The 21,025-nt window shown below is 42.5% G+C and overlaps 1 protein-coding gene across 1 annotated transcript in view; it reads left to right on the forward strand.

The window, feature by feature from the left end:
* PTDSS1 (phosphatidylserine synthase 1) overlaps positions 1–21,025 on the forward strand; it is a 73,009-nt gene continuing 51,984 nt past the window's right edge. Inside the window, exons 1-2 of the mRNA XM_054498238.2 lie at positions 1–585; positions 11,603–11,694. Of these exons, the coding sequence (XP_054354213.1) occupies positions 407–585; positions 11,603–11,694 (271 nt within the window). The 5' untranslated portion in view covers positions 1–406. The remainder of the gene's footprint in view (positions 586–11,602; positions 11,695–21,025) is intronic.

Genomic DNA, 21,025 nt, shown 5'->3' on the forward strand with positions numbered 1-21,025 from the left:
GTGGGCTGCGCCCGGAGTGGGCGAGACCATGTGCCAGGCTACGCGGGGAGACAGCGGGCTACGTGCGCTGAAAAGAGCCAGCCAGGGGCCGCAGCTACCCTTCTCCGGATCGCCACTCCCCTGAAGTCCTGTGGACTTGGAGTCTGACGATTCCTCCAGTGCGCAGCGATGCCTCAGCCGGGATGACAGCGTGGGGACGGCCGGCGGCGTCCCCTGCCCCAGGCCGCGGTGGCGGCGCCGCGACCCCGCCCTCTCGCGCCTGTCCTTCCCTCCGCTCCCAGCCTTTGCTGGGCGCCAGACCCGGCTTCGCCGTCCGGCTATTAGCCCACTGTGGCTAGTCACCCCCGGGGTCCCGGCCTCAGCGGGCTGGGGCCGCCGCCACCGCGGCAGGACGGGGAGGCGGGCCATGGCGTCCTGCGTGGGGAGCCGGACCCTAAGCAAGGATGATGTGAACTACAAAATGCATTTCCGGATGATCAACGAGCAGCAAGTGGAGGACATCACCATTGACTTTTTCTACCGGCCGCATACCATCACCCTGCTCAGCTTCACCATCGTCAGCCTCATGTACTTCGCCTTTACCAGGTGGGGCGGCCCGGCCGAGCGGGGGGCGCGTCCAAGGGCTAGGGAAGAGGCGGGAGGGGGGCCCGGCGTGGCTCTGGGTGAGGAAGCGGGCTGGCTGCTCCACGCACACGCACTGGCAGCCCGCCGCCCACGCAGCCCCTCCGCCCGCCCGGTGTCTCACAGTACGCTAGCCTGCTCCCACACCCCTCAGTGCCCCTTCTCCATATAGCGCCTCCGGTTACACGGGGAACGCACGCGAGTCACCTAGCACGATCGCCCCCCACCCACCGCACTCGGCATCGCTCCACACAACATCACGACGCGGGCCCCTCCTCTGCACTGCTCCAGCCCCCCGTCCCTACCCAGCACACCGCATGAATCATCTCGTATGCACCACTTTCAGCACACACCGCTACACATACAAAGCACCCCAATCCACAGCGCCTGCAGGCACCATACACAGGCCCAGGACACAACCGATCCCTTCCTGTGGAACTCCGGTATTCGGCACTATCCGTAACGCACAAAAAATGCACATGTGTGCTACATACACGGCCTTTCCTGTGCAGCACTTCCCCGTATGCATTCCGCACAAGTCATCCAGCATAACACTTCCCCCAGCCTCAAACACTACCATCTGTACCACGGCACAAACTGCCACTCTAAACACACACATCACAGCGGACCTTTCCTTTCCAGCACAGCCCAATACCCATCATCTGTGTACATGGCTGCACAGACACCAGCCCGCCACACATCACGCAGTGCGTACCCTGCTCACTCATTACCTGACATACGTGCTGAAATGTGATCTTGTCCAGCAATTTTAACGGTGCCTGGGGTATAGTAACTGCTGTGTGTTAAATGAAACACATAAACCTCACACAGCATAACACAACTCTCTTAGTCCCTGGAAAACATACACACACATTCTAATATATACCGGTTCATAGGAGCTGCCCAGCCCAAATCTCGAACACACCTCATGTAACTCTGGCACTGCGCCTGTGGCCCCTCATTCCTAATCTAGGTAACAAATTCATCCTTGGTTCATAAGGAGGTACACACCGTGGTTCCTACTTAGAATGATTTATACTTTCTGAATGAACCTCTTTAAAGAAAGGAAAGTCACACCTCCCTCACCATTATGGCTTAAAAGGCCAACTTAGAGTAGTTTTTGAGCCACACTGTTGGTTTCAAAACTGGCTGTGTGTCCTGAATTAAGTTGCATAACCTTGCTCTGAGCCTCAGGGGCCACACTTGTAAAATGGAGATGAAATATCTACTTATATAGGGTTATGAAAATTAAATGAATGTGTGTGAATGCATTTAGCAAAGTCCCTGGAGCGCAATGTAAAATTCATGTCAGTTACTTCTCTCCCAGTATTTTTATCCAACAATCAAGGTTCTCTGTCAGGGTCAGCAGAACATGTGTAGGGATATATATATTGGGTAGTCACAAGGATTGAGAGAACTTCTAGTATTTGGGAGGGGGAGCAGTTAACGGATACTAAATGTATTGTGACATATGTGACAGCCCTGTACAACATAAAGTGAATTGTCTTCTACACAGTCGTTTGCGTACACACACACAAGTGCCAGTGGTGCCTCCCTTGGGAATAACTGCAGTTTTTCAAATCCTCATAAAACTAATATCCTCCCACATCACACTTGTTCCTTACCTCTGGGATTCACTTGACTCTTGGTTCTTGTTATGTAAGTGTTTATCCATTTGAAAGAATCTACCTAAAGGTATAAAGCTTAAGTAACAATTGCTTACTCTTTAATGATTGAGGGATCTTGCCACTATTACTATAAAATCTGCTAAAGCTGTGGAGCAGGTTAAGACCAGACGTTTCCACAGTACCTGACCAGACATATTTCTAGCTTTGGAGAGAAGTGAGTCATGTCCCTAACTATGGTTACTTTCAAATACTTCATTATGTTGCCTGATTTTATCACTTAATAGCTGTGTGGCCACATAATTTTGCTAGGCCTTAGTTTCCTTATCTGTATGTAACATGAAAATATCAATACATTAATCTGTCAGGATTATCTGTCATGAGGATTAAATTCATCTTTTTAGATAATCTGTTTAGCTCAGTGCATGGCAAGTATTAAGTGCTTAATAAACATTAGTGGTTATTACGATGTGATTCCATTGAATGCTACTGTCTTCTAAGTTATATTTATTATTGAATGAGGATGTAATATGCTCTGTAATTGAGAAGGATAAAAGCATTGGAAAAATGGACATTAGATAACATACATACCTGTTTCATGTTAGCTTCAGTTTAACTTCATCTTAGGTGTGGGCTTGAAATAATGAAATTAGTGAGGGAGTTTCTCTGGAAATTAGAAAAATAATTATGGTATTTTGTTTTAAATAATGAGAAGCAAGAATGAGCCATTTGTTTCAGCCTTTCATTTTTAATATTATTCTAGGTCCTTTCAAAATAGGTTTCTCTTCCTCTTTTCTGATATAAAAAGTCACAATCTTCTGAAATTTCCTTTTACATCATATTCTGTCAAGGCAGTCAATAAATTGCAGCAGTGAAAGTATAAGAAATGAATATGAATTTTAACAGCTTGTCCAAAATAATAGAAGAACCATAATCTGAACTTCAGACTGTGGCCTCTTCCAAAAATGTTAACAATTTTATTTCTTCCACTAATTTCATAAAGAGACAGAAATCACATAATGAAGAACTAATTAATAACAAGTTTAACTTTATATAAAATCATAAGCACCATTAATAGAATTAGTACTTACTAAATCTTACTCATTTTTTGTAATGATTTGTGACTTAAGTGGGGCATTACAATGATAGCTCTTTATTCCTCCATAAAGACGGAAAGTAACAACTTCTTAAATGAAAATTTATGCTATGCTCTTTTGTAATTATTAACTCCAGTGCCTTATATTTATTTTATAAGATTTTAGTTGGACAATTGTTCAGTGCAATTCTTTCAGTAAAACTTAAAAAATATGTCTTAAAGTTTGTTTTGCAAAGACTAGTTGTCTAAGAGAACAAGGAGATAGGATACTTTTGGGATGTCATATAATGAGTATGTGAGAAACAGTACTTGGGTACTGTCACATGCTTCAGAGATCCAGCAAGAATTTAAGATTACAGAGGATTAGATACCTTGCACTGAAGTCTGAGACAAGTTTGGATTTGTCAGGTAGTTCTTTTGTTAGACGGCCCTTAGGTCAATTCCCTGTTAAACCATAGTGTTTAAATCTCCTGTCTTTATCACCATCATTAAAAATAAAGTTAGATACTACCTAATCATTTTCCTATTTGAAAAAGCTCATTTCCAGCCTGGACAACATGGTGTAACCCTATCTCTACAAACAAAACAAAACAAAACAAAAATTAGCTGGGCGTGGTGGCATGCACCTGGAGGCTGAAGTAAGGGGATCACCTGAGCCTAGGAGGCAGAGGTTGCAGTGAGCTGAAATCATGCCACCATACTCCAGCCTCCACCCTACTCACTCAACAGAATGAGACCCTGTCTCAAAAGAAAACCAAAAACTTACTTTCCCACATTTTAGAATAAGTAGGCTGGGCGCAATGGCTTGCGCCGGTGATCCCAGCACTTTGGGAGGCCAAGGTGGGAGGATTGCTTGAGGCCAAGAGTCCAAGACCAACCTGGCTAACATAGCAAGACCCCATCTCTATTAAAAAATAAATAGTATTTTTATAAATAAATGCTTACGCATATGTCTTAGAAGTTTGTTAGCCAAAGTAGGGCAAGGAAAACTTTTGTCTCAAGCTCAGAGTATAATAATTACCTATAAGATACCCTCATATTTACTCTGCATTCAGAGGTTCATAACCTTGGAAATATTGAATGCCTTTAGTTTAAAAAACTCAAGCTTTAGATTTAGAAAACACCAGAATCTATTAATTCACATTCAAAGAAGCCCACCTCTCCTTAAGAGGCACCTGCCATTAAACAGTAGAATCAGCCTTTGTTAGCACTTGTCCAACAAAAATTGTTACTTACCTAGAAGACATTGGCTTTCTGCGATTTGTGTACTTAAGTGATCATCAATTTGTCTATGCTTCATTTCTCCTCGATTTAGAACTAAGGAGACAGGCAAGGACAGGGAAATGGACAGACTGATTGATTGATTGATTTGTTAATAATGGTTTTTACTTAATTTCCCTTATTGGCTTTGGAACTCCAGTTCACCGTCATATCATTGGGGCATACTTCTGGCCACCTGTATTGTATTGCTTATGGATACTTGCTAGCCTTCCCTGTTCTTTCCCTCTTGACCACATAAATTCCCATTAGAAAATGTCCCCTGATACTGCTGACTCAGTTGTCTTTATCCTGTTTCCTTTATATACATCATGTTCCTTCTCTCCCAGCAACAAAAGCCCTGCATGCCCTTGTTCCCTGACACTAGCAATGTTAAGTGCTCATCTATAGTGATTATGGGCTAGGATTAAACCAGCCCTGGAGGTGAACATTGTGTTAGGTTGCACCTGAGGTCCAGTTATCGATGATTGTTAACATTTCTTTTCCCCAGTTACCATATGAATCAAATTTTTTATTGAACTTAATGTTTTATATTTTTTCTTACACTGATTTCCAGAGTTTTATGTCCATAATACGATTTCTAATTTATTAAAGGGGGAAATGTGCCATATATTTCTCTGGGGTCTTCTGCAGTGAATGGGCACTTGGATAACTTAAATTTATTTGGCTTAGATGATGCCTCAGCCCACAGAGATTATATACCTAGGAACTGCTGCCTTTCAGACTCCTCTTTAGTAAGCGACCTTAATTCAAGTTCATCTGTTCTGAATAAACTGTGTTTAGCATTTTAGATGTAGTTCTATTACCAGATGTGACACAATTTATCTTGTGACATAATTCCTATTGCCCCAGATTTCTGTGGAGAAGTTAGTTTTTCAGTCTTAACTAATCCCAGAACCAGGACTAGTCCAGTCAGCCTGCACTGCTTCCTCAGCCCTGGCATCCCATTTAATTCAATTAATTCAATTCAACAGTTCATAGTCCTCATTGCCTCTAGCCCAGGTTTCTCCCATCCTGGAGTTCACCATCTCATTTATCTTCAGCAGGTCTGATTGGGCCTTTATAGCTTTCGGGACTGTTCTCTTTCTGTTCCCAAGCCTTTGCTCAGCAAACTCCCAACGCTTTGGGATAGCTGACTCCCAGGCCCTGGCTCCCCCTCCCTCCAGTGCTGCCCCTGTGATCTTTTTAGACAAAATCATGGTCCCATCTTTCCCTGTTTAAAATTCTCATTTATCCAATAAATACTTTAAAACATATCACCTTTCTCCTGCTTTAGTTGATAACTTAGCTGTAATTCTTCACAAGGATTGTGACTTTCCATAAAATGAAATTAGTATGGTATGAAAGATAACACCAAAGCTGGTTGACATCGGTATTTCAGTAGATGCCTGCCACCTATAGGAAAATACTAGCTGGACTCCAGGACTCCAGGGTCCTTTGTAATGGAGTAAGTCTACTTTCCCACCTCTATCCCTCCCTCCATACACAGCACACCCAACACCCAGCAGGCCCCGACAGCTCACATGTCTCACACCTAGGCAGGGCTGCCATCTCTCAGACTGGAAGGCACCTCCCGCCACCTCCTGCCCACACATGACACCCTTGGCATCCTTCACAATCCATTTGGATGGTTCCCCTCCAAGATACCTTTCTCAATTGTTCCAAGAAGCACAGAGGAAGAAATGTTTATATCCTTCCAAATACTTGTTATTATTGTTTAACATGTCATAATATTAGTTTCTGTATCAGCTTCTTGAGGCCAGTTATCTTAATCATCCCAGGATAGACATCCAGTAAATGCTGAATGAATTGAATGCATGAAATCATTTATTCAATAAGAACTTAAATTTTATCACCATTCTTTTCCTTTAGTTGATGTCTCACCCATAATTCTTGACAAGGATCATAGCTTTCTATAAAATAGATGAGTGTGGTATTAAAGATAATACCTAAGCTACTTAACATTGGTCTACCATGTAACCTGGGATTAAACTTTTTATTGGGAGAGATGATCCTTAACAGTGACTCATCTAAACATGAACCTATAGGTCTTTATTTAAGGACTTATATTAAAGGTAATGAGGGAGAAGATGGGAGGGGGAGAGGGACAATTAACCTAGAAGCCTTAGGAATCATAATAAAGGTTAGATATTCCTGGCTGCCTGACCCCAGGGAGAAAGACTTGTCTAAAAGGTTGTAGGCAAGTGAATGGAGTTTGCTTTGGTTTCCTGAAGTTACCACCCCTCTGGTCAAATTCCTGTACTCAGATATTAAATTGAGACAGAATCGGAGTCAGACTCCAGAAATTCTTTGGAGTGCAAACTTTTTTTTTTTTTTTTTTTTTTTTTAATCTCAGGGCTTTCCTGATACTTCCTGCTGTTAAGACTTTGTCTCTTTGGGTAGTTCCCTATCCTAGCTGAAACAATGCTCTGCAGAAGAAGCCAAGGTGTTTGAAAACTTGATTGGGATTTTAGATATTTGCTGATGGTCTCAATAGCCCTCTGTAGCCAACACTCTGCAAGGGGAGAGGGAAGTCGCTGCCAGTGGACCGTGTGGGTCAGGCTGAGACTCCCCCCTCATGTTACCTGAGTCACTGGCCTACTCTGTCATATCATCTTGCTCATTCTTGCCACCTACTATGGCAGGTGGATGCCTGCTGTGTGTCAGGGCATTGTGCCAGGCACTAGAGCTACCTTGGGGAAATGAGGTGAGACTTGTGCCCTGGGGAGCTTTCTTATTTTAATCTGTACAGTTGGTATTTTCACAATATGTGGTCAGTGCTATGCTGGAGAACCTCCTAAGTTTAGCAGAGAGCGAGGACTTTGCCTCCCTAAGCTTGTCTGTTTGTGTCCTTATTGGAGAATGTATAATAGCAATCTTGACCTACAGCCTGCATTCCAGAAGCCCTCATACCTACTTCCACTCTGCCTCTATTTGTGTGTGACGGTGGGCAAGATAAACCAAGAGCTTGATTTTCCTCATCCTTCAAACAAAGATAATATTGGCTCTACCTTCCCCCACAGAACTGTGGAACTGTTAAATAAAACACCAGCTGTGAAAGTTCTTTGGCGTGTTCAGGGCACTGCAGACTGGGGCATTTTGTTGTTAGTAGCTGCAGTAGACCCAGGAAAGAAGTCAAGGCGGTGTCACAGCATCACAATGGAAAGCTTTAAGTCTTCATATTTTTTGTTGCTGTGAACTGAAATGTCTTAGTTGAGCAAGTACCCTTAGGCCAGGAAGAGTCAAGATGAGGATTGGGCAGCCCAGACCACAAGTCATGATCTTTCCTGAGAAGCAGGAACCACACTGCAGCCTCACAAAGCCGTAGGAGACAATTACAACCCCACCAAGGGGCCAATCACAGGTGAATACCCAGGCTTTTTTGAGGTTTGTCAGAGACAGTTCCTACATATGGAAAACATTTCCTTCAGGGCAAGGCTATACTAAGATAATGTCTCATTGTCCTTTTTTATCTTGATCCACTCAAGAATAAGGGTCATGTCTCTTCATCTCAGATCTCAAAGAATCCCTACCCAATGATAGGCATTAACTAGATGAAGGAATGAGTGGACATAAAGGAAGGGCATTCAAACGTTGTGAACTCATGATAGTAACGGACACTTCCTCTGTGCCAGGCACTGTTTTAAGTGCTTTACATGTTTTAAGTTATTTAATCCCCACACAACCCTATGAGGTAGAACTATTACCATCCTCTGTTTACTGAGGAGGAAACTGGGGCACTGAGAGGTTAGGTAATCTGCCCAAGGTCACACAGGCTGGTGGTCTGGCCCCAGCCTGTACCAGTCACTGCACTGTATGGCCTCCTGTAGGGGAAAGAGCTTGTACTTTGGGGCCAAGCCCTATCAGTAAAATGCAGATTATGATCATTTCCTGCTTTAGAGTGTTACAAAGCTTCAGAGAGCAAAGCCACTAGAATATAGTGGCTATCCATGGATACTAGATCTTGTCCCTCATTTGGGGTCCACTCATGTGGACTCTGCAGCCAAGTTCTGTTTCATGATTAACTAGGAAACCTCAGCATGTGGTTAAATCTCTGGATTATTCGGGGTTCAGAGAGGAGGGACTCACACCAGACCTTGTAGAATGGCCCTGTGTGCTCAGGTTGCCCTGTGGCCAGAGGGGAGTTTGGCATCCTCACCTGTCAGGCATTCTGTTCTTTTTGTGCACCACCACCACAGACTGGTAAGGGGCTGTTCTAAATGAGGTGGGGGCACCCTCTCTGCTCTCAAAACTCACAGTAGAGTGTGACATTGGGGCCTTTAGTCTGATAGGACTCACATGGCTTCATAAACTCACTCTCCTATCCCCTAATCTTTGATTGCAGAAGTTTGATCTTCCCATAGTGCATATTTTCAGTTTATCCAAAGACCTCACTGTCTTTCATTAATACATTTTTTCCTAATTAGACAAATATAAAACTGCCAACTTTTCAGACCCAACTGCTATTTTATTACGTTTAATCAACATTTTGCCCCCTCTGAAACTAGGCCATCCATTTGATCCTGTTTTTCTAATAAAATTGCTCAAAATTACAAAACTGCCATTTCATTGGTTTTATAACCTAATGTATTACCCATTTAGTTATAAATTTAGTGCTGATGTACCTTTTCAAGCATTTTGATTGGTAGATAATTTTAAATAGAGACTAATTTACTGATTTGCCATAGCCGTTTATTTGTGGTTAATAACCCATTAATTAAAATTTTAGTTAATGTTTTTAAAGAGAATGATGTATTCACGTCGCTTGAAATCCAAGAAACATCAAAGGGTATGTGGTGAATACCTCTCTCCATACTTCTCCCCAGCCCCTCATTTTTCCTCTTTGGAGAAAACCAGTGTCACCATTTTTTGGGGTGGATTTCCAGTGACATCCTATGCAAGCATAAGCATAAATTATAAGCTACATACCCATACACATTCCCCCACCTTGTTTTGCACAAATAGTTGCTTATTATACCTACTATTCTGCAATTTGCTTTATTTACTTAATGATATCTTTTAAGTTATTATGAATCAGTTGATTCTTAAAAAGCTTCCTTGTTTTTTTAAATGGCTGCCCAGCTTTCCATCGCAAGACTGGACCATAATTTCTTTACTCAGTCTCTTTTTGGTGGACATTTCGATTGCTTCCAACTTTTTAAGAGTACATGTAATGCCATAGTGAACAATCTGGGATATATGTCATTTTTGCGTGAATGAGAGTTTATCTAAAGAATGAATACCCGAAAGTAAAATTGCTGAGTCACAGAGCATATGCATTTGTAGACTTAAAATAATGCCAAATTGCCCTCCATAAAGGTGATTTGTTTATACTGCTACCAGCAATGTATGAGCATGCCTATTTTCCTGTTTCTTCATATCCTCCCCAGCTCAGTCATTAAAGTTTTACCTTTATCAATAAGGTAGATTTTAAAAACGGTTTCTAGTTTAACTTACCATGAGTGAGGCTGACCATCTTTTCACTTCTGAGAGCCTTAGATTTTTCACTCTGTGAACAAACCCTTCATATCCTTTGCCCGTTTTTCAATAAGGTAGACTTTTAAAACGGTCACTATTTTTAACTTACCATGAGTGAGGTTGACCATCTTTTCACTTCTGAGAGCCTTAGATTTTTTAATCTCTGAACAAACTCTTCATATGCTTTGCACATTTTTCTTTTTAGATTTTTTTACTTTGTGAACAAACTTCATATCTTTTGCCCGTTTTTCTATTTGTTTTTCTATGTTCATTTGTTGTTCTTCCTGTTAGTTGATTTTGGGGAAAATGCTTTGCATATTAAGGAAATTAGTCTTTTGTCTTGATATGAGTTATAAATTTTTTTCCCCAAGTTTACCTCTTTTCCTTCGATTTTGTTACTGATTTCTTTGCCATGTGAATTTACCACTTCATGATTGTTGATTGTTTTGTTTTGTTTTGAGGTTCGTTTGTTTTTTTTAATTCTCCAATTTCTTCCAGTATTTTTTAAAATTTTTTGAATCTTTAATTTTAATTTTTTGAATCTTCCAGAATATATTTATTATAAAGTATGAGTTACAGAATCAACCTTCTTTTCCCATGCAACAGTTGTTAATTTCAGCCTTGCTTTTAATTTGTAACCTACATATTGTGTGTCCTGTCAATGTCTTTTATACCAACCCTGTGCCTCTAACATAAGTCAGGCTGATTTAGGATGACAGATCATTTTTTCATGAGACAGCTTGGCTTGGGGGAACAATCATTGTCCTCAGTGTCTAGCAGACCTGGTTTTGAATGCCAACTTAGCAATGTCTTACCTACACAGCCTCAGACAAGTTACTTAATCTTTCTGAACTTTTGCAACCTCATTTTGTAAAATGTGGTTGATCATACTTCCATGTTGCAAACTTGGGATCATTAGGGATAATGTTTATAAACTGCCTGGTCAGTGCCTGGCACACAGTAGACAGATAAATGGGAGCTATTACTGTTGTCATCATCATTCTCAATGTCAATTATGTGATGTCAGTCTGAATGAGGACATTGTGTGCCCTCAGTGTGCAGCCATTCTTAAGTAAAAACTGGTGTTCCTGGAAATTGGATGTTGAGCCTCCCTACCTAAGCCAGAAGGCATCACAGGTACCCTAGTAAAGATCAGGCTGGCATTTTGAGGGCCACATTTATAACCTCTGGGCAGATATTCTGTTGTTAGGTGTCTATTAAAAGTGCACTTCACTGGAAGGTAAAGTGTGTCTGATTATGTAGTCTGGTTTTATAATCAGGTCTGTGAAATTAACAGTCAGCATTAGTTTGTTAGTGCCGTTTGGACACATAATGATCTAAGAATTATTGTATGATCTGTATAAATCTCTTATTTCAGAACCTATGTTCAATCCTGTCATACATCTAGCAGTCCACCAGTTTTTAGAACATGGAAGTCTTCCTTCCTCTAGGTTTTCTATTTGGATCTGAAAGTAAATGCTCAATGTTGTTTTTCTATTTTCAGGGATGACTCTGTTCCAGAAGACAACATCTGGAGAGGCATCCTCTCTGTTATTTTCTTCTTTCTTATCATCAGTGTGTTAGCTTTCCCCAATGGTAAGTAATGTCATGCATTACCACATTTCTCCTATATTGTGTCTTTCTGGTTTTTTTGAGATATGAGTCATCTAGAAGATGGAGTAAAGAAATAATCTGAGTTTTGTGTAGTGGTTAGGGGCACAGGCTCTGGAGGCAGACTGCTCATTCTGCCACTTCCTAGCCCCAGGGCAGCCTCCTAAGAGTGCTGAGAATACTTCAGTTTCCTTCTATAAAATGGAGATAGCAGACAGGTACGGTTGTAAGGATTAACTAAGTGGGTGCACGTTAAACACTATGAACATGACTGACAAATTATAAGCTCTCAATAAATGTGGTTCTTTTTGTTGCTGTTTTTGTTATTATCAGTTGAGTCATAAAATACTCCATTACTGCTGAGTTCTTCCTTTGTGCTAAGGACAGGGTCAGTGCTGTAATGAGTATTACTTAAATAAGTTGTCCCAAATGATCTTTTATCATCATAAACTTTGCTGATTGTGCATTTAGGATATGAATTTTCATCAGCAGGAAAAAAAGACAATGATTTCTGTGAATTTTACCCTCATCATGATTATGGAGTGAGTGAGGCAAAGCTTTTGTTTAAAAAGCAAGTTTGGTGTTCTGCCGTGCTCACAATTCATCCGTTTCCTCCAAATTCTTCCTTAAAAGTTGTTTTCTTTTTTCTTATTCCCTTTCAGTACCTTTCCACTAGAATATTCTCTACTTGTTCGCCGTAGCCGTAGCCACTTCTAAACGCTCACTCTTGTCTATTTTTTTTTTTAACACCTATGATATTTGGAAATTGTTCCAGTCTTTCTTAGGGGTTATTCTCCATGGGCTGGCCCTACTCGGGTTTTAAATATCATGCTTTAAGATGCATTTCTTTTGTAACCGCTCATGCTATTCAGTAGGCTATCATGTGTAATATAAGAAGCTCATTATGAATGTTATCAGATGCTACCTGGAAATGTTCCATGTCAGGGCCTTCAGGCTTCCTAAGATGGTGGCAGTGGAATTTTGTCCTATTTTTTGAGATACGAGTCATCTATAAGATAGAGTAGAAAAAACAGCCGGGTGCGGCGGCTCACGCCTGTAATCCCAGCACTTTGGGAAGCTGAGGTGGGCGGATCACCTGAGGTCAGGAGTTCGAGACCAGCCTGACCAACATGGAGAAACCCCATCTCTACTAAAAATACAAAATTAGCCAGGCATGGTGGTGCGTGCCTGTAATCCCAGCTACTTGCGAAGCTGAGGCAGGAGAATCGTTTGAACCCAGGAGGCGGAGGTTGCAGTGAGCCAAGATCACGCCATTGCACTCCAGCCTGGGAACAAGAGTGAAACTCCGTCTCAAAATAATAATAATAATAATAATAATCCGAGTTTTCCATCGTAGTTAGGAGCATCGCTCTGGAGGCAGACTCATGTAGCACTGTGTTTACAAGAACGTAGTGGTTTTAGTATGTAGCAGACTAGCATAATAATCATGCTGATAAAACCATGACTGAATCTCTCAGAGAATGAATTGTTCTACATAGCCAAGTTATTTGGGAGCTGAGTTTAGCTCTCCAACAACCACTCAAGCTTTTAGGTTAAAAAATTTTTTAATGAAAATCTGCATAACTTAGGCAGATATGTCAAATGTAGTTTGGCTTTTCCATAAGGATTGATGGTTCTGGTAATGCACAATTATCACGGTATGAAGACAAGTAGTGCATAATATGGGTAAGTCATGGAATAAAGGGGTGTTGACCCTGCTATAGAATTTTTAACTTTAAAAAAAAAATTTTTAGAGATGGAGTCTTGCTGTGTTACCCAGGCTGGAGTGCAATAGCTATTCACAAGTGTGATTATAGAGCACTACATCCTCAAACTCCTGGGCTCAAGCAATCCTTCTGCCTCAGCCTCCTGAGCAGCTGGGACTGCAGGGTTACACCACTACACCCAGCTAATTTTTAATATTTTTTGTAGATAGAGATGGGGTCTCACTATGTTGCCCAGACTGGTCTTAAACTCTTGGCATCAGGCAATCCTCCATCCTCAGCTGCCTGAGCAGCTGGGATTCCTGCTATCAAATTTGCTGAAAAAAATCCCTGATGTCAAACAGCTTTTTGGCTATTTGCCAACTTTCCCTTCCCTCTCATCAAATTTTAGGTTAGAGGAGTGCTTGGGTCTTATGTAGACCCTCCTCTCCTTCAAGAGTGCCGTATTGTATATGGCATAAGTGGCCAGCCAACGGTGGGTTCCCTGAGCTCTTTCCATACAAAGGTGGCCTAAGAATACATCTCAAAGCAAGGAAGTGGCGAACTCTGTCTCAGGTTACATACCAACACAAGGCTGACCACCACCAAAGCAGACATTTGGAGCCTCTAAAACATGACTAGGTGACTATTCAGGTGGTGGTGACAGTTTATTCCCCATTCCCCTCAGCCATTCTACCTTCTGTATCCCGTGATCTGCTGCCTCCTTCTTTGTCATCACTCAATGCCGTGACCATTATTGGTTTGTGCCCTCTATTCCTACTTTTCTCTTATTTCTCTTATGTCCTCTGTCCTGTCTTTTTGTTCCCTTATCAGTCAATCAGAGCATGATACATGCATATGTCCTCAGGCAACTGATCAGTGCACAGGTATCAGGTCTGTTCTTTAAGTCTTCAGCTTTCCTTGACCTGTGTTATTTGTTGCTTAGTTCTCAAGGGTTACTTTTTCATGGCTTTGAAGGTTTCTTTTTGGCTTCTTATGAAAAATTTGCTGTTTCTGAGCCCAGAGCTGTTTTAGAAGTATGAGGATTCTAAAAGATTAGTCTCTCAATAGCTGAGATTTTTACAGCCTTCCCTTCTCTAAGTCTTTAGCGGGAGCTGAGTATTGGGGCTTCATTAGCAGATGTTGTTCTTGAGGTACCAAAGGCACTGAAGGTTAGGGGATTAAATCTATGTGATATAACACTTTGTGTGATTTCTTCTGGCTTTGCCTCTGTTCCCCAATGAAGTCCTCTAATCTTCAAAGTTGACTTCAGCTGCTCAATCTCTCATTGTGGGACTGTGCTTTTGTTTTGATCCTGGCTGCATGGACTTTGTGATACACACAAAGGGAGGAGGAGCCACAGAGCTCATCTAGTTCAGCCAGCTCGGTTTACCAGTGAGAAGGCTGAAACGTGCCACCATGTCCCCCAGCCTTTGATGTCAGCCTGCTGGCAGGGCCGCAGCTATGCATTTCCCTTCCGCGGTGCTGCTCTGGTCATATCTCATATTAGGTCCATTGCAATGTGCTTTATCTCTGGCTTTCTCCATAATATGTTTTCTGTCTCCTCCTGTTTCTCTTTTTTTCTGTCAGTCTCTGGCTTGTCTTTTCCCCCAGGGTGGGATCTTAGTTGGCCTGGACCTAGCGTGCTTTGCGTCCCACAAAGGAGGTGGGTGGTGACTGAGTTGATGCTCCTCCGTTGCCCATGTGTTGTCTGTGACTGGCAGGAGGTGACACATTGATCTGAGCCTTCCTACTATCTCCTGTTTCCACTCTATTTCTGCCCTACCATCCTTTCTCCTACTCCCGGGCACATACACACACACACACACACACACACACACACACACACACCATTCACCAAAAGGCAGACCATGCCAAAAATAAGGTTTCAGATAGGTATAGAAGGTATAAACAAGGAGGATGGCAGTTCAGTGTCCTGTGCAGGAGGGATTGGGACATTAGTCAGCAAAGGGAGGACTTGGATTCTCTTGAAGCCATGTGTATGTAGCAAACATACTGTGTTTACGTCATTTGTTTTCTAAGGATCTGTTTATTCATACCTTACCTAAGAGTAGTAAAACTAACTTTTCCACATGAAAGAATGTTATTGAATATTTTCAAATTAGGGATGGCTTTGGAAGGTGCCAGTGGAGATGGTGGGGTGTTGGGAGGGCCCTGGGCAGGGTGTCCCTGAGGTGTGTGGCCTCCCCTATTAGAGCCCGCTCTCAGGCCACAGGCCTCCCAGGAGCCCATGCTGAATGGCTGTCTCTGTGAGTGGAGTGTACATGCCCCTTCACACTCAGTCTTGTCCCGTTATTTTCCATTCTCCCCACCCTTGGCACATATTCTCAAATCAAGTAATGAAAATGAATAGGAAAAATGGAGCCCAAACTTGCCCTCTCCTTCACAGACAGTTTTGGGGAAGTGCCTGCAGTGGATAGCACGTCCGGAACAATTTTTTGGCAACTTGAAATGCATTTATCCTTGACCTGGTAAATGCTGCCCTGCACGGCTGTGTATAGGCCAAAAGTGGATTGTGTCCATTTGTCTCATCACGTATGTGTGAGTTCATGTATGTTATCTATGTGGTAGACTTGGTGAACGTCTATGGGAAGGGAGCCTTGTGATTCTTTTTGTAGAATCTAAATAACAAAAAAGACCTTTTACTTTCTCCATAGGGTTTTATAATAGTCAGGATGCTTTCGGCTGCAAGTGATAGAAAACACATTTCAAAATGGCTTAAACACTAAGGAAATTCGTTATTTTCTTACATAACAAGATGTTCTGAGATAGGGTGGTTGGCAGACTGGCTTATTCAGTGGCTCAGTAACCTGTGAAGACCCAGCTTCTTTACCCCTTTCTGTTCTGCCATCTTCTAGGCTGCAGTCTGCCCTGCTGGCCTTGAGACAGCTCCTGCAGTGCCAGCCATGTAGTGGCAGGCAATGGCCAGCAGATGAAGAGATCATCTCTTCTTGTGTGTCTTTACTTGAGTAGAGACCCCTTTTCTAGCAATCCTCCAGCACACTTACATGTCTTTGACTAGGATTGGGCCACATGTCTCTTCTCAACCAGTTCCAAGGACAGAAATGTATAGTGTTTAGAGGAGTAGGTGTTCAACAGATATTTGTTGGCTAGAAGAATGACAGGGGACTAGGATTACCTCCGTTGGTTTAGAATCCACCCCTGAGCTATATGGCAGAGGAGTGGACACTCAAACAAAATTCTGTGTGACAATCAACAGGGTGAGTGGCAGGATTAGGTCCCAGAGTTCTTTCATTCAGTCCCATAAGCAGATGTGGAGGGAGAGGGCTGGCAGTGAGAGCAGGGGAAGGAGAGGGTCTGATGTCCGCTTTTACACTTCTCTTCTGCCCTCTTCGCCTCTTCAGTTCTCCTCTTCATTCTCTTTTGGCTTCCTTACAAAAATGTTTTAATTGCTACCTTCATCCCATTATAGCAACTGACACTCAAGTGTATGTGTAATTTTAACTATACCACTCTATCACTGGAGTGAAATTTAGAAACCTATTTGAGTCTCCAGTTGGCTGGAGATTTCTTTCAACGGGCAACCTTCTGGTGTACATTTCCTACTTTTGAGAACTCCCTTTAACTGTTGTTCATCCCCTTTCCACCTTACCACGCCCCCAAAACCAGCCCAGCCTTATCTGTACTTCAAGTGCCTGGCCCACAGTAACTTCTCATGAATATATGCTGAATTAAATAATAAATCCGCCTAGAAAAAAGTTCATAGAACAAGCCCTCTCTTTTTCCTTTTGTTGTCTGCAAGAGAAACACCACTCAGCCCTTTTTTTTGAGACAGAGTCTCACTCTGTTGCCCAGGCTGGAGTGCAGTGGCACAATCTCGGCTCACTGCACCCTCCACCTCCCGGGCTCAAGCGATTCTTGTGCCTCAGCCTGCTGAGTAGCTGGGATTACAGGTGCATGCCACCACGCCCAACTAATTTTTTTTTTTTTGTATTTTTAGCAGAGACGGGATTTCACTATGTTGACCAGGCTGGTCTCGAACTCCTGACCTCAGGTGATCTGCCTACCTCGGCCTCCCAAAGTGTTGGGATTACAGGCATGAGCCACCACAGCCGGCTGCACTCAGCACTTTTTTATGGTCTTTGAGGAGAGTGAAAAACTAGTATTTCTTATTTTTCCTGAGTTTATCATTGTTTGTCCTTCTGTGTCATTTGACTTCTCTTTGCTAAGATAATGGTAATCATGTCTCCTTGATGTTTAAAAGTGGTCCAAAAGGTCACCATCTTCTAAATTAAAAAAAAAAAAAGTTCCTTTCTCCTTCCATCATGTGTCCCCTGCTTCACTACTTTTTGTAAAAAAAAAATTTTCCAGCCCAGCGTACTGGCTCACGCCTGTAATCGCAGCATTTTGGGAGGCCAAGGCGGGTGGATCACTTGAGGTCAGGAGTTCAAGACCAGCTTGGCTAACATGGCGATACCTTGTCTCTACTGAAAATACAAAAATTAGCCAGGTGGGATGGCGCATGCCTGTAATCTCAGCTACTCAGGAGGCTGAGGCAGGAGAATTGCATGAACCCGGGAGGCGGAGGTTGTAGTGAGCCGAGATTGCACCACTGCACTCCAGCTTGGGCAACAGAGCAATACTCCATCTCAAATAAATAAGTAAATAAATAAATAAATTTTCTTTTCCTTAGGTTTGAAAGTTGCCTAGAGATCATTTTTTTCACCTTCCCAAATTTTCCTAGAAGAACTCTAACTAATAATAATCAAAAGGAGAAGCTGACTAAGAGGGTCTGCCAGGGGGCCTCTGGCCTGAGAATACAAATGTTAGCTGTTGGACAGGCAATGTCTGATTTTTATTAAAATAATTATATTTCCCTAAGGTGAAGTCCTGTGAACTTAATTTTTTATAGGTGTAACTGTTTCTGGTGAGTCAGGCAATGATCTTATTTTCTAATTTCTGACGTAGATTTTAAAACGCTAGCTCTTCTCATGATGAAGACATTTGGTTTCTATTTCTTTTGAAATTAACCTTGCTCTTAATATCTGATTGAAAATGATGTATTCTAGGCCAGGCGCGGTGGCTGACACCTGTAATCTCAGCACTTTGGGAGGCTGAGGTGGGCGGATCACTTGAGGTCAGGAGTTTGAGACCAGCCTTGCCAACATGGTGAAACCTTGTCTCTACTAAAAATACAAAAATTAGCTGGGCGTGGTGGCACATGCCTGTAATCCCAGCTACTAGGGTGGCTGAGGCAGGAGAATCACTTGAATCTGGGATACGAAGCCTGCAGCGAGCTGAGATCGAAGCCTGAGTGAGCTGAGATCGTGCCAGTGCACTCCAGCCTAGGTGACAGGGTGAGACTCGTCTCAAAAAAACAAAAAAGAAAAAGAAAATGATGCATTCTAGGTGGAAGGAACGATAAATAAAACACATAGTTTTTAAATGTCCCTCATAAGAAAACCAAAACCCAGCGTTTGTTGCTGCACCACTGCCCTAAGAAGTCTTCCCCAATTCTCCAACATAAGCAAGAGAGTGAGTAACCAAACCACAGATCCAAATTCTCCCAGGCAGCTTTTATCAAATCTGATATAAAGCACAGATAAGTAGTAGGAACTCCTGTGGAAAGCAACCATGAGGCTGAGCCCTTCTAATAACCTCAGAACCATAACAATGCTCAGAGAAGAAAAGGAAGCCTGCCTTTACAAGACCACTGAGAAAGTAGTCAATAGTCTGTTGGGAAATAAGATCTGTGGAGAAGGCATTGAGATGACATGAATGTTCACAGGATGCTACAGGTGGGGCTCATGCCGGGCAGGTGATGCTGTGGAAGGTGGGGCTCTTCCTCAGTTGCGTCCCCACCCCTGGCACATACACCCTTAGGCTCTGCAAAGATGACTTGACTGGAGTAGCCAGGTGCAAGTAATCTAGTGAGCATAAGTATCAGGATTTATAATCAAGAACACGCCAGCCTCATCCTCGATTGTTTTTGAAAAAGTAAAATGATACTTTTAGCAATACTGCTGTCTGACAGTAAAGATTGCACTGTTAGTATATAATGCTACTAAAATGTACTTTTTAAAATACCGCTTTAAAAAATTCAGAGTTTCTTCTCAGGAGGCAATGGGCAGTTATGATAAGGCTCACACTTGCAGGGCAGCAGATTTGATGGTTGAAATCAAACCTAGACTGGGTTTTGAAGTTAGTTACTGAAAGGGTCACCTTACATTCCAGGGCCTTATCTCAGCTTTTGTAGGCAAAAGTTACCAGTGGTTCCCACCTCCCTGGATTAGGGTGGTCCCTGGCTTTTATCTCTAGAGCTATCAGTTCCCTGCCCTTTCCCTGGTCTTGCTTTTCCTGAGCCTGCTTATCAGTTCCACATTACCGTAAAGCCTGCACCATGCCTTTCCCCCTGTTGCATCAGCTCTAAACACTCCAGCTTGTTTCTTTCCCCTCACTCTCCTGGTTCTGAAACCAGTCTGGGCTCAACCCTCAGACACCCTCTCTAACCCTCTCCCCTTCCTGAGCCAACCCAGTTCTGTGAAAGTTCATAGGAAAGTCCCCAGGTGCTCCTCACGACTCAGCCTGGTGACACAGGAGGCTCTGATGGAACTAAGGTGGACTCCATGAGCTGCATGACCCCGGGCAGGTTCCTCTGCCTCAGTACCCTTATCTGTAAAGTGGGAGTAATGATGACACCTTTGTCACTGAGTCCTTATGACACTGTGTGGGAGTGTCTCATTCCACAGCCTGGTGCATAGTAAGTGGTCAGGAAGGTACTGCTGACTCCTGTCATTATGATTGCTCTTGGGAATAACATTATAGGATTTTTAAGTGCTGATTTTGTCGCAAGCCAAATAATAGGTCACACAGTTTTTGAGTTGAACCTTATAAGAGGAAACTATACAGAAAACTGACGTCCCATTTTATGTCTACAAGGTTAATTTAATGTTATAGATGAAGTAATATTTGCAAGCCAGGCAGCCACCAAAATACAGAAGTCACTTATGGTGACAAGTCAAGAGCTATCGCCTACCATGAGTAAAGAGGAGCATTTGGAAGTGAAAATAACTTAAAAGATGATAATTTTAGCCATGAGTTTCCCAATGACTTGACAAAAGGTGATGGTGTCACATTACCTGGCGGGGGATCCTGGTTTATAACCTTCACTGTGACTTTCTGAGAAAGAAGCAGCTGATTTTGAAAAGGAATATAGGTATTCCTCACTGTCTGAGCCCTCACTATTAGAACTCAGAAATCAAACAGATTTAGATGAATTTTCAATAAACCCCTAACCATCTGAGTTCTCACTACCTGCCATACAAAACGCAGGAACCAAATGCAAACGCATTTGGATAAAGTAGAGTCTCTCATGAACCAAACTCACCGTCCAAACTGCCACCTAGGAACTGATAGATTTGAATGGTGGGGGGTACTTGTAACTGATTTTCGTAATAAGAACTTGACTCATCAAAAGAAAGTAGTTAAAATATGTTTCAATGTGGTCTTTTTAAGAATATATAGTTGATTTTAGAATGAATTCAGGAATAAAACTTACAGTGGAATGTTTGCCTCAGATAGGATTCAAGATTGCAAGCAACAGAAGCTGACTGTGCTCATTAAAGAGCCTG

Source organism: Pongo pygmaeus, chromosome 7 (genome assembly GCF_028885625.2).
Source record: "Pongo pygmaeus isolate AG05252 chromosome 7, NHGRI_mPonPyg2-v2.0_pri, whole genome shotgun sequence".
Classification (NCBI taxonomy): Eukaryota; Metazoa; Chordata; class Mammalia; order Primates; family Hominidae; genus Pongo; species Pongo pygmaeus.